Genomic DNA, 11,959 nt, shown 5'->3' with positions numbered 1-11,959 from the left:
CATGAATGACTGAATTTCACAAAGGCCCTTTGTGTCGCTCGGCGTTGGCAGAGACGATGATAATGTTGAAAGTAGGTCATTCTAGAAGCCTGGGTTTTCTTTGAAATAATATTTGATTACTTTTAGCCTTTGTATATCACGTTAATAAAAGATTTTTGGATTGAAATTACAGCGGATTTATAAACAAACGAATATCTGTGAATTACGATCTCGCAGTGATTTAATTTTTAAGGTTGGAAAACGATCGTATTGTTGTTATTGTCTAGTAAACAAATGCAGACATGGTCACAACAGTTTGTATTGCTTCTCTTTCAAAACAGGTTTTAAGAGGTAAAGGCAAATATAAATACAGTTATAAATTTAATAAAAATAAAAATTTTATCAAATAGATACATTTAATCAAATCATTCAAATATTAATGATACAAAAGTGGAAGTATTAGATGGAAACTTGGAAGCACTACCAAAACAATTGTCAATAATGACAACACAAAGTTCAGCCAGTCGCTTATCGAAGTTGCCAACGCACGTGATATAAGGGTAATATTTTCCACAGTTTGTCAAAATTTAAACCTAATTTCCTTAGTTATTCTTTATCGTTTATGAAAGTGTGTCTTTATCATTATTACACGTGTTCATTTAACAGTTGTTACCGTTACTTAGATAATAATAATATGTAAATTTATCTGTATTTGTAGTCTTCGTAACAAAGGTTCCTCCTGAAGGAGCCCCTAAGAAGTTCGAGTCTTATTGGACCTTTGTGTGTTGAAAAGGCGCATGAACTTTGCCCTTCGGTAGAGGATTAACAATAGCCTGACGCAGTCTGTAAGGCCATAGAGGAACTTGAACAATATGCCTAACGGTGTATGAGTGTCCTTTGTTATGTTAGGACTTGTGGTAAGTGTGCGAGGATTATAGGAAGGACGTAACCCCACTTTCGGGATTCGGGTAGGCTCTCCCAGGCTTGAAGGTTACCCTAAAGGACTCCACTCGCCCCCTATCCTCGGTGAGGTTTTGGTAAGTTAGGCAGATGTGTATAGGATGTGTAGGCTTAATTAATAATAATCAGGCATAGCCTAATGGTAGGCGAGGCTATTGCCGTCACGCCTTTCTTGATGATGTTGGTGACCGTGTTTCATATACGACATGACAAGGGCATGAACCAAAAGTTAGGCACCATTTTTTCTGACTGTGTAGCCCAGACTGACGCACCATTTGTCGTTAAGTATCGACCTGTGATGAGTTAATTTCTCCATAAGTACAAGCGTCATATAAATTTTTTTTGTTACTAATTAGCCGTAATCTAGAGACTCGTATTTGCTGAGTATTGATGAGGAGGCAGCCTATTATGAATTTTTTTTTCTCCAATAGGCTACCCATTATACATAACAATTATGGTGACCCTGTTGGGAAACCAGTGTTTTCAGTTTGGGGGAAATGAAGAACAAGAGAACTGCAATAACAGGAGTTGTAAATAAAATTATAAATTGCAAAATGAGCAGTGGGAAAAATACATGGTTCAAGTATTTAATCAATAACCTAGGAATCCCTGAAGCTGTGATAAGAGTAATTCAGAGATAGCCCACAGTACATCCTAATACTATTTCAAATAAGAGTAGTTTGAATAGAATTTAGATGGAACTTCATAACCCCATCTATCAGGATTGGTTAGCCTATTAAACCCCCCAGAGTCCAACGGTACAATGAGACTGCTGTTTGAAATATTGGTTTTTGTATGGGTGAATACAAAAAGCAGTAAAAACCTCACACATCCTAACCTAAGCTAACCTAATGTTATCTAGGTCAGACATGAGTAGGTAATTACCCCCCTCCTAGAAGTATCGGAATTTTACCCAGCCTGACTTATTGTGCTATCAGTCAATGTGAAGATGGATGCTTCTATGTTGACTCTCCCTCCCCCCTTTTCCTCCAGACCTGACCCAGGGTGCCTTAAGTTATAGAGAAACTATATTTGTTGTCCTCTATGTACCTCCCTTAACTTGTCTTGATCCAAGTCTATGGCTTCCACCTGTAGTCCGTCAGTACAGTTGTGAGACCTTAGGTGTACCTCATGAGTTTACCAGCCACTTCCAAAGGAAATTAATGTCATATTTGTAAAGTTATGCCAAAAAATATCAATGAAACCATATTTCAATTTTAGAATAACTGTCTTCCTAAGTGATAGCCATCCTCCTGCCTTGAATAATCAACAAATTACCATTTTCAGAACTTGCTTATATTCAAACACAATATTCTTCCCATGTCAAAGATGTCAAAAATTACATCAAAGACTATCAGGAAAAACACTAGCCCATATCACTCATTTAAAATTACATGCCCCTTGAGGTGACATGTTATAGGCTTAAGTATGGTATTTACGTTCAGAATATAGAACAGTAGTTGGTCCTAATATTCCAGCATACAAAGCAGAAATATTGCCGCATAACACATGAAAGTTTTTGCAAACTTGCAAGGTTTGATTAGAGTTTTATGGGGTATCACAAGTTCATGAAAGTCCACCAATAGCCATTATTAACAGTAAATCTGCAAAGAATTACACATTGATTTCTAGGTAAAAATTTTCCTCCAATCATCACCCATTTCTGACAAAATGGATGGGTCACTTGATGGTAAACAAACAAAACCCAAAGTGGGTTTGTCTCAGGCCTGATGACATATGCAAACAAGTACATTTAGAGAGTATAACTACAGTAGGGTCTCGGTTTATGTCTGAGATCCATTCCTATAGCAAGGAAGTAACCCGATTTTGTCCATAAGTTGAAATGTAAGTATGTATATGTAGTGACATAAATTACTATATAAAAATAAAGCAATAAATACAAGAGAAAACAATTCCTGAGCACTTACATGCAGTACAAGAGTAAAATTATCCTTACATTTACTATACAGTAAATAAAAAGAAACAATTCCTTACCTTTACTCCTGTGGTTGGCTTGCATACTGGGTGTTGCAAAGCGGGGTGAGACAGGCTTGACTAGGCTACTGGGTGGAGGACGGTGCCATAGATACTGGGGCAGGTATCTACATTAAACACCTGTTCAACACAGTAACCCCCCTCCCTTATTGCCTCGGTCAATGCACTAGGATATTCACCTGCTGCTTTCTCATTGCCACTAGCAGCTTCCCCTTGCACCGTAAGGTTATGCAAATTTGCACGGGCCTTAAACGGCATGAACCAATCTTTGCTAGCCTCAAACTCTTCACTTTCACTCCCTTCCCTTTTTTTCTATTTTCAAGGTTTCAAACAAACTTTTAGCCTTCTGAATCAACATTAGGCTAACTGGGATATGCCATTGATGCTGGTCTTCGAGCTAAAGCACTAATAATAGTTTCGTCTCAATGATAAGACCACTACGATGCTTCATAATTACAGTTGATTTCAAAGGAGCAGATCCTTTCACATGTTCAAGTATGCGCTTTTTATCTTTGATGATTGTCAACACAGTTGTATGACTGAACCCCAGTGTGTGGCCAATGTTAGACTGTGTTTCGCCCTTTTCGGATCGTTTTATTATGTCCGCTTTCACCTCCATGGGGATGGCTTTTCCATTCTTTGTAGCACTGCCACCAGAAGAGTCTGCCTTACGCTTGGGAGCCTTAATGCAATAAAGAGAGTTCCAGAAAAGCAACAGAAATGAGAGAGAGCGAATGAAACACAATTCAAGATAGCGTATAAGAAAAAGGGTGACGGACCCTAGGATCTTCCCCAAATTCTTGTTCTCTCAGTGAGACAACATTATTGACGTTTTTTCGTCCATTCCGCACGGAGTTTGAATTTTCATCCAAATGACGCAACATGAATAATAACTTTATCAGAGATTGTGAGACATAACCACAAAATGACGTAGGTGCGGCGTAAACCAAGACCCTACTGTATAGGGTAATACCCTTATTATCCCTTTTTCACATATTTCCAATCTTTGATGGCTAATCTGTAATATTATTGGACTCTTCTTGCCAAGCTGTTTCAACTACAGTTTTATTACAGTACATCTGAGCCTAACCTAGCTTGGGGCACCAGGTTCTATCTGACTGGACCCCAACCTAACCTAACTAGAAGACCACTTTCTCTTTTTAGTAAAATTCAAATACTGGATCCATCCTAATCTGACCTGTAATTGTGTTGATATTAGTGAACAGAACAAAATGTTTGTGGGAGCCACAGTTAAAGGTTTTGACTGGGAAAGCTTTGGAGTAAAGTAATGAGTTTATAAATGGATCATTGAACTTAGGTACCTAGCCCATTTACTTTGGTAAAGAAACTGAATTATGGAACATTAATTTTTGTGGGAATCATATAGGTGCATAAAAAGTTAATTAAATTTCAGGGTTTGCATTGATAAAAATAATTATATTAAAGTAAGTACTGTACTTTATTCACAATACAATATACAGTGAAACCTTGATTCTCAAATTTAATCTGTTCCAGAAGGCTGTTTGAAATTGAATGGGCGAAATTTTTCCCATATAATAAAATAATGTAAATTTGATTAAGCTGTTCTGGAAATGCAAAAAATTGTGCATTAAAAAGCGTTTTAGCCCCAAGTCTACAGTTTAAGTAGTAGTACAGTATTGCTTATTTAAACCTGTATAATAATACATAAAATTATACACAAAAACAGTTAACACAGTACAGTAAACATATGAGAGAATTAGAAATTTAACTTCATTTTACCTGTACTGAGGTAAGTTGTTGGCTTAAGGGCCACGCCGACCACGGAATTTCAGAGAATTATCGAATTTTAATTATTAACAGTTTTCACCTGTTTTATGCTTAAATAAACATACGCTGAAGTGATAATGCTAAGAAAAATTTTTAGATGGGTTTATTGACAGTTTTGTTCATCGCTCTTATGGCACTGTGAACCACAAATGTCTGTATGAATAATTCTGGATAGCATTAAGTTTTGGACTGTTTTACCTGTAAACAAACATATCTTGAAACATTATTGCTAAAAAAAAATGTTTAGATGGGTTCATGGACAATTTTGTTCATTGCTTATAGGGCACTGTGAATGACAGATTGTAAAAGTGCCTGTAAAAAAGGTGTCAAAAAAATGTATACAAAAATAGTCACCCACTAAAATATCTCGATTCATTCTAGTGGTAGCGTCAAAGAGAAAAAGGGTTATAATGATCTAGGGATAACTTGCTCAAGATGTCCTTGTTCTCTCAGTATTCTTGAAAGTCCAAAAATTATTTAATTTTGCTGTTTTTTCAAAACTTTACTTTTTGATAGCGTAGTCGTTTGTTTTGTCCTCAAGGAGTTAGGGTTCAGCTTTGCTGAAGATAAGGGAAAGTGCCCTCTTATCTTTGAGTCCATTATATACGCCATCACGCGTTGTAATGTTAATCATCACGACACAGATATTTAGGAGATTGCACTGTTAAACTAGGCTTTTAATATAATTTCAGAGCTAGAATGTCTGCACAGTACTGTACCATGTTTTTAATGACTGTATTCCTGTTAATCGTCACATACCTTCACGCAATTTTTTTAAAGGGAAACGGTGTTAAAAGGGCTTTCAGGAGAATTTTTTGTAAGCTACTATAGTGTTTAGTATCAGTTTGAAAAACACAGGTATTGTTATTCAAGTTTTTTTTATTTATCTTCCATTCTTTATAGGTTTTCAGGTTACATCATGGATCCTCATGAGAATCTGCATGCAACGAAGGAATCAATGATGAACAAACTAGCAAAGGCAAAGGAGTACAAGGATAAAGGGAATTCACATTTCAAGCAACAGCAAGTGTCAAAAGCAATTCAGAGTTACCACAGGTAAGACAACCTTCCTGAAAAATCTGAGTGTGAGGAGATTTTTAAATTGAGGACGAGTTGGTAGACACAATGATAACTAGCCAATGGGAACTGTTGGATCCATATTTGCATCCAGTAACCTCATCTTGCAAGTCAAGAGTATCTGGGAATTGTCTTCATTTTCCATTTTTCACACACAATTTGCCCTGTTCATTATCATTATGTAACATATACAGTATTAGATTTATTTATTACTGTCTCTTTACTTTTGTTCAAGTTCCTGAAGATATTTATATCCCTCATTACAAAATTAAATGAATGGTATATTTAGGTTCCGTGATTAATTTACATTTCAGAAGTAATTGTAAAACTGAATTGTCACATTTTTTACAATATTGTTGGTACTGATAGAAAATGGATTGGTCAGTGGGGGTTGGTCCACTGAATGGTAAAAATCACTGTGCATCTTATATCATATGAATGCTCTATTGTTTTTAATTGTTCTTTCTTCTTATTCAGATCAAAGCACATGTAAAATTTTGAATGTCTTTAAAATTTTAGATTTATTAATGCAGTGTTGATGGTAATATAAGTTTAATTTTTTCCATTGACCTAATTGTAAGTGATTTCATATGAAATAAGAGTTGTGTGGCTGTATTGTGCTGTATTGTTTCAATTTCCAGTGGCCTCATGTACATCAAAGGAATAGAACAGGATACCAATCCCAACAGACTTTTTGGACAGAGTCAGGTGCCTGTTGTATCAGATGAAGTTAAAGAAGAAATTTCTGGACTTACAGCAGACCTTTACAATAATCTTGCAGGTAAAAATGAAATTATACAGTATGTAGAGAGCTCAGAGCTGTAGATAGAGGGAAAATTTACCTGTTTATAAGTGAGAGTAATTTGCATTATGTATTTAAGAAGGTCTGTTCAGTTTGTTGATATATGTTTTTTTTTCCTCTCCAGCTTGTTTACTCAAACAACAACCAGTGCGTTATGAGAGAGTTGTGGAATGTTGTAAGGAGGTAACAAAACTAAAACCAGATAATGTGAAGGGATGGTATCGCCTAGGGTTAGCTCATTTCCATTTGAGAGATTTTGATTCTGCACAGGAAGCCTTAAAAGAAGCCAACAAAATATCAGATGGTCAAGGTATAACAACTTCTCTTTTATATTAAGAACACATGGTATAACAACTTTTGCACAAATATTAGCACTGACTAAAAGGCTTTGCCTCTATTTTAGTTAATTTGTACGGAATGGTTCTGCTCTCAGTTTAATCATTCTGAGAATACAGTACTGTATTGCACTGAGTAAATGTCAGTAAAAATACTGTGAGAGAGAGAGAGAGAGAGAGAGAGAGAGAGAGAGAGAGAGAGAGAGAGAGAGAGAGAGAGGACCACAGCAAGTGTGAAGTGTTTCATAACTAATGATAAAACAGTGACGCAAAGAAGTTTATGGTCTTTTTTTATAGTATGTGGAATTTTTTTATATTGTATATCTTAGTTAGAACTAATGCAATTGGCTACAGTAAGTTCGGAGTTTATCTTAAGGTGGTGCTCGAGTGTATGTACTCACATGTGTGGAGAGAGAGAGAGGTGCCACAGTAAGTACGTAGTGTTTCATAATGGGATTCTCATTTATGTATAGGCATGCACACTTACACAGACTGAAAAATGCATGTATGTGTCACTACATTACTGTTTTAAGATTAATACTTTTCTACATTAAGCAAATGTCAATAAAAATATTGTACCAGAGAGAGAAAGAGGAGGGCGAGGGGGTTTTACAGTGTATCTGCAGTGTTTCCTAATGTGATGCTCGTGTGCATGTAGAAACGCACATATACACAGACTAATATTACATACAGGACAAAATCTTACCTTAAAGATGACAAAATATAAATAATAGAGCTCTTAACATGAGGAAAAGTAGCCACACATGCTTTTACTTGCAAAGAAGAAAATACAGTACAAAATATATCTTTTTTTGCCTTGACAAAACATGTGGTATAAAACAAAATTCGACAAGTTGTTTTATATACTTATTACTTTGTACTGAAGAAATATTTTTTTTAGAACAGTCACTTTTGTGGTATAATATTGAGTATTGTAAGTTATACATCTGAGTTAACCAAATTGCACTTTTCAGATATGGCTGTTAAGCGACTTCTAGCATCGGTTGATCAAGAACTGAAGAAAGAAAACAAAAAATTCAGTGATATGTTTAGAAATAGCCTGTTGGTCAAGCAGACTTGATAACTGCAAGGTTGAGAAATACTTTTTAAGGTATTTGGAAGCTGATGTAGATAAATTGTTATTTTTTTTCTATCTTGCATACTTTTGATATTTTCCATACTAATTAACTCTTCCTTGTGATATTCAACTTTGGCTAGTGTAAGAACATAATACTCCTGAAATATCATAAACAAGGTTAATGTGCTATCTTAATCAGACACTTTTGAAATATGAATACAGTGTTAGACAATTCACTATGCATTGTATGAAATAGAAAATGTGGCTTTATTCATTTTAATTAAGTGCAGCTGTTTTATGATTTGAAAAAGCGATCAGTGACTTATCAGAAGTTTGAATTGGGAGAGACAGTTTATGCTGCTAATTGTTTCATTGGAACAAAGAAAGTATTTCCTATACCAAGTTTTACCCTGTGAAGACTTAGCTTTTAGGGTGATTTGAAAAATTGTAGAAAAATACTTGCTCTTAAGCAGTGGAAAAGTTTACTTTTATTGGTGTGAATGAGGTTATACCCAGCATTGTGCTTAAAGTGTGCTACAGTAAAATTGAAAAAGGCAGTAAAATTATGATTCAGTAATGAGTATTTTACCTACTTTATCCTAGTACAGTATTTGCCTTATGAGTATTTATTCTGGTGAAAGAAGTGGCCAGTTAATGTGCTTCATGCCTAATGTTGAGAGGAGTTTTTGAAAAGTTAGCGGCACATCACAAGGTATGTATTTTTTCCTGTAAAATCTCCGAGTGTTGTGAGGGTTTCCCAATTAAACATGCACCTCGGAGACAAAATAGTCAGTGATTTGTAAATACAAACATTGCTATACTACAAGTCATCTGAAATAGTCAGGTTATATATTTTGAAATTTTATTCTTCAAGTACTAACATCTTATTGTGTGCGCGCTTTACTACCCAGAAGAGTGTGCTGTTAGTGGAGAATAAACTACAGTAATCAGTTCACATGGTGTTTACATTGTAGGTATATATACAAAATTTTAGATAAGATTTGCCTTATAACTAACCCCTTATTTGATTGTCTTCCTCCTAGCCTGTCAAATTGGTGCTTTTTAAAGTTGTTTTGGCTTGTCCATGAAACTAGTGGTAATTTTGGCATCATGAGTAATGGGACCTCTTTAATGGCATTTCCCCTTACTCATAGTGTCTCAGTTGTCATTAGTTATTATGTAAACTGAAGCAATTTCTGGGGAGCAGCTAATCAGAAGGGTTGTTAAAGAACACACCCAGTAAAATAGGAATTGTATTAAGGGAACATGATTGCCTTTTAAAATTTTCTTGTTTCCTTTCAATATACATACCTCTTATTTTATAAGTAATGTTTGAAAATTAAGGTGATTTCACTAGCCATTGATACTTAAGAGAACAACATGTGTTTTAAGTCTATTACAATGGCTTTGTACCATATTAATTTTGTTCATGTGAAGTGATTGTTAAATAGGGAGTAGGCATATGAATTTTTATTTTTTCCCACACGAATACAAACCGCCACCTTTTATGCAGTGATTTTTAACACAAGCTGGAATTGATTGTTGAAACTTTGTGACCAGGTCGTTAACTAGTGGTAGGTGGGTGAGTGGGGGAACTCCACTCATCTGCCGTCACTGAACATTTTCATTTGGCTGCTGTTGATTAAGGACATCAACTGCACACAAGTTGACTGCTAAGCAGAAACTTTTTTCCTTTTCTTGATGTTTGGTGATTTTCCTAGAGAAATAGTTGTGTCCTCTCTGTCTGTAGATCCCTACAGATGCTGTTCTGTCTGTAGGAGTAGGACCTGCAGTCCTGATCTTCCCTGTGAGGAGTATATGAGCTGTCCCCCTTTGCAGTGGAAAAGGTTTGGGAACAAGAGGAAGAAGGCTTCAGATTCCATGGAAGCTTGAGTAGAATAAATCCATGTATGATGCTACATACTTGCATTGAATTTATAAACCTCACTGGTAAGCAGATTACAGGTATGTGATATAAGTTTCTGTATGTAGCTCTTCTATACAGGATTTTTTTTATAAAGTCAGCACCAAGGACTTAGATAAACCAATCTGTCATTTTGTAGTGCACCACTAACTAAAGGATATAAGGAATAAAATAGGAAATAAGAAAGCTCTAGGTATCATAAAATAAATTTTTATTATAGCAGTCAAAATTCATAATTTGGTTAGCTTTCAACTGCAAATCTTAATCTAGGTATTTTCAGTGAAAATCTTGACTAGAAGTCATCACTTTGATTGAAAAGGTAGAGTACAGTTATCAAAATATGACTAGATATGTATAGCTGGACGGTTTAAATACCTGTGTACGTTTCTGACTACAATAACCTTCTAATGAAGTTTTAAGTAACAGGACGACATAGTCTTATAATTTGTTCTAATTGTCAAACTTTCATCTGAAGTCTTATCTCTAGAATTTGGACATATGTTGTAGGCCTCCAGAAAAAAAGCTTTAAATGCTAGCTCCTAATTTCAAACCTTACCACTGAAACCAAGTTATAATTACTGAATATTCCTAAGGCTTTAAGTTTTGTGCAACTGTGACTCTGTATAAAAAGCAGAATAGACTTTTGAGATTTTTGTCTATAAATCTACTTTTTAATCAAGATAATTAAAATATTACAAAGCATTGTTACATGCTACACAGTAATGTAAAAGGTACTTGTTTCATCATTAAATGTTACCATAAATCAGACCAATTTTCACATGCTACATAGCATCAATAGATTACTAGCAGTTACCATAGGTCATCCAGGTCTCCATCAACCAATACATCACCAGGACTTTCTATCAAATTATCTCTTGAAGTTTGCTTCTTGAGTTTTTCTATATCTTTGCTTAATGGCCCTGATTTTGAGAGGATGAATTTGTCACCTTTATTCTTAGCTTCGGAAGAATTCAAGTTTCACTCTCTTGATCTTCTTCTTCAGTACCTTTAACTTCTGTTTGTAAAGCGTCATCATCACCAGGGTTAGATTTTGCATCTTCATCACCAGGATTGGAGGTTGCATCTTCATTACCAGGATCAGGCAACTCATTGTCATTACTGGGATCAGGCAAAGCTCCTTCTTCATCAGCAAGGGTATCTTCAATATCTTGCGGTGAGCTTTCCCCTTCCCCTGGTTCTTCTTCATCTTCGAAGTTTATCAGATTTTCTGGTTCTTCACTTGCGGACTCTAAAACTTGTTTTGACCCTTGCCCCCTATCAGTAGTATATGGGCTTTCTGCGTCTGCAAAGAGTATAATAAAGCAAGTTTAGGTATAAGTCTTACTGTAAATCTAAAATGGACAACAATGTAAATATATAAGTTGTGAATCTACCCTCAAGATGTAACTTGTGTAACTAATGGTCATACATTGTAATTATCAGTTAAGTTGTGAAAGCTTGTCCTTTCAATTATCTTTTTAAATATTGTTTCTAACCTCTCAACCTATTCAAGCAACTGAAAAAAATGCAGTCTTGACAAACCAGAAGGTAGCATTTTTAAAAATTTTCAATGAACAAGCCAAGAAACTCAAGTTAATTTCTTGACAAATAACAATGCTCAAGTTCAAATAAAGAATGTTAACCAACTGCGCTTACATGAAAAACTTGAATACATTTTGTCATACAATCTCATTAATTATGAAAAGCCTGTATTTGCATATGCTATCCTGATCCACAGGTATGTCTCGGCTAATAGCCTCAGTTTTTGTGTAAGTGGTATGTCTCGGCTAATAGCCTCAGTTTTTGTGTAAGTGATATGAGACAGGATAGCACAAATTATATGTTCAACGGGTTGTTTCCTCATAACCATATACTGTAAATCTTTTATGCTCATATTTGTGATCAAACGTTTTCCAGGTGGTTCAGTAACGTGCTTCTAGATGCGGGATAATCACATGTGCACTCTCTGGATCTTTGTTTGTAGCAATGAACACAGTTTG

General features: G+C 35.3%; 2 protein-coding genes across 9 annotated transcripts in view; one reads left to right on the top strand and one right to left on the bottom strand.

Annotated features, from left to right (window-relative positions):
* Positions 1–449: 449 nt before the first annotated feature.
* On the top strand, positions 450–8,612 carry LOC136853637 (tetratricopeptide repeat protein 9C-like). Of its 2 annotated transcripts, none has more exons than XM_067129459.1 (5): positions 450–539; positions 5,647–5,799; positions 6,462–6,601; positions 6,747–6,932; positions 7,932–8,612. In XM_067129459.1, the coding sequence occupies exons 2-5, from the start codon at positions 5,663–5,665 to the stop codon at positions 8,036–8,038; spliced, it is 570 nt and encodes a 189-aa protein (XP_066985560.1). In that variant the 5' UTR covers positions 450–539; positions 5,647–5,662; the 3' UTR covers positions 8,039–8,612. The 2 variants fall into 2 exon arrangements, with proteins under 2 accessions (XP_066985560.1, XP_066985561.1); XM_067129460.1 differs by having other exon boundaries at positions 516–1,016.
* Positions 8,613–10,153: 1,541 nt separating this feature from the next.
* The window catches only part of BBS9 (Bardet-Biedl syndrome 9), a 52,512-nt gene continuing 50,706 nt past the window's right edge, over positions 10,154–11,959 (bottom strand). For all 7 annotated transcript variants that reach the window (XM_067129454.1, XM_067129457.1, XM_067129452.1 and 4 more), the window contains one exon: positions 10,154–11,262. In XM_067129454.1, coding sequence (XP_066985555.1) covers positions 10,931–11,262 — 332 coding nt within the window. In that variant the 3' untranslated portion in view covers positions 10,154–10,930. The remainder of the gene's footprint in view (positions 11,263–11,959) is intronic.

Source organism: Macrobrachium rosenbergii, chromosome 27 (assembly GCF_040412425.1).
Source record: "Macrobrachium rosenbergii isolate ZJJX-2024 chromosome 27, ASM4041242v1, whole genome shotgun sequence".
Classification (NCBI taxonomy): Eukaryota; Metazoa; Arthropoda; class Malacostraca; order Decapoda; family Palaemonidae; genus Macrobrachium; species Macrobrachium rosenbergii.
The sequence above is the reverse complement of the archived record's forward strand: the minus strand, read 5'-3'. Positions and strand labels throughout refer to the sequence as shown.

Excerpts from the sequence above, each read along its gene's own strand:
- LOC136853637 (XM_067129459.1), top strand. The coding sequence starts at position 5,663 with ATGGATCCTCATGAGAATCTGCATGCAACGAAGGAATCAATGATGAAC. Across the intron at positions 5,800-6,461 it reads GCAATTCAGAGTTACCACAG|TGGCCTCATGTACATCAAAG; the intron begins GTAAGACAACCT and ends TTCAATTTCCAG. Across the intron at positions 6,933-7,931 it reads CAAAATATCAGATGGTCAAG|ATATGGCTGTTAAGCGACTT; the intron begins GTATAACAACTT and ends TGCACTTTTCAG.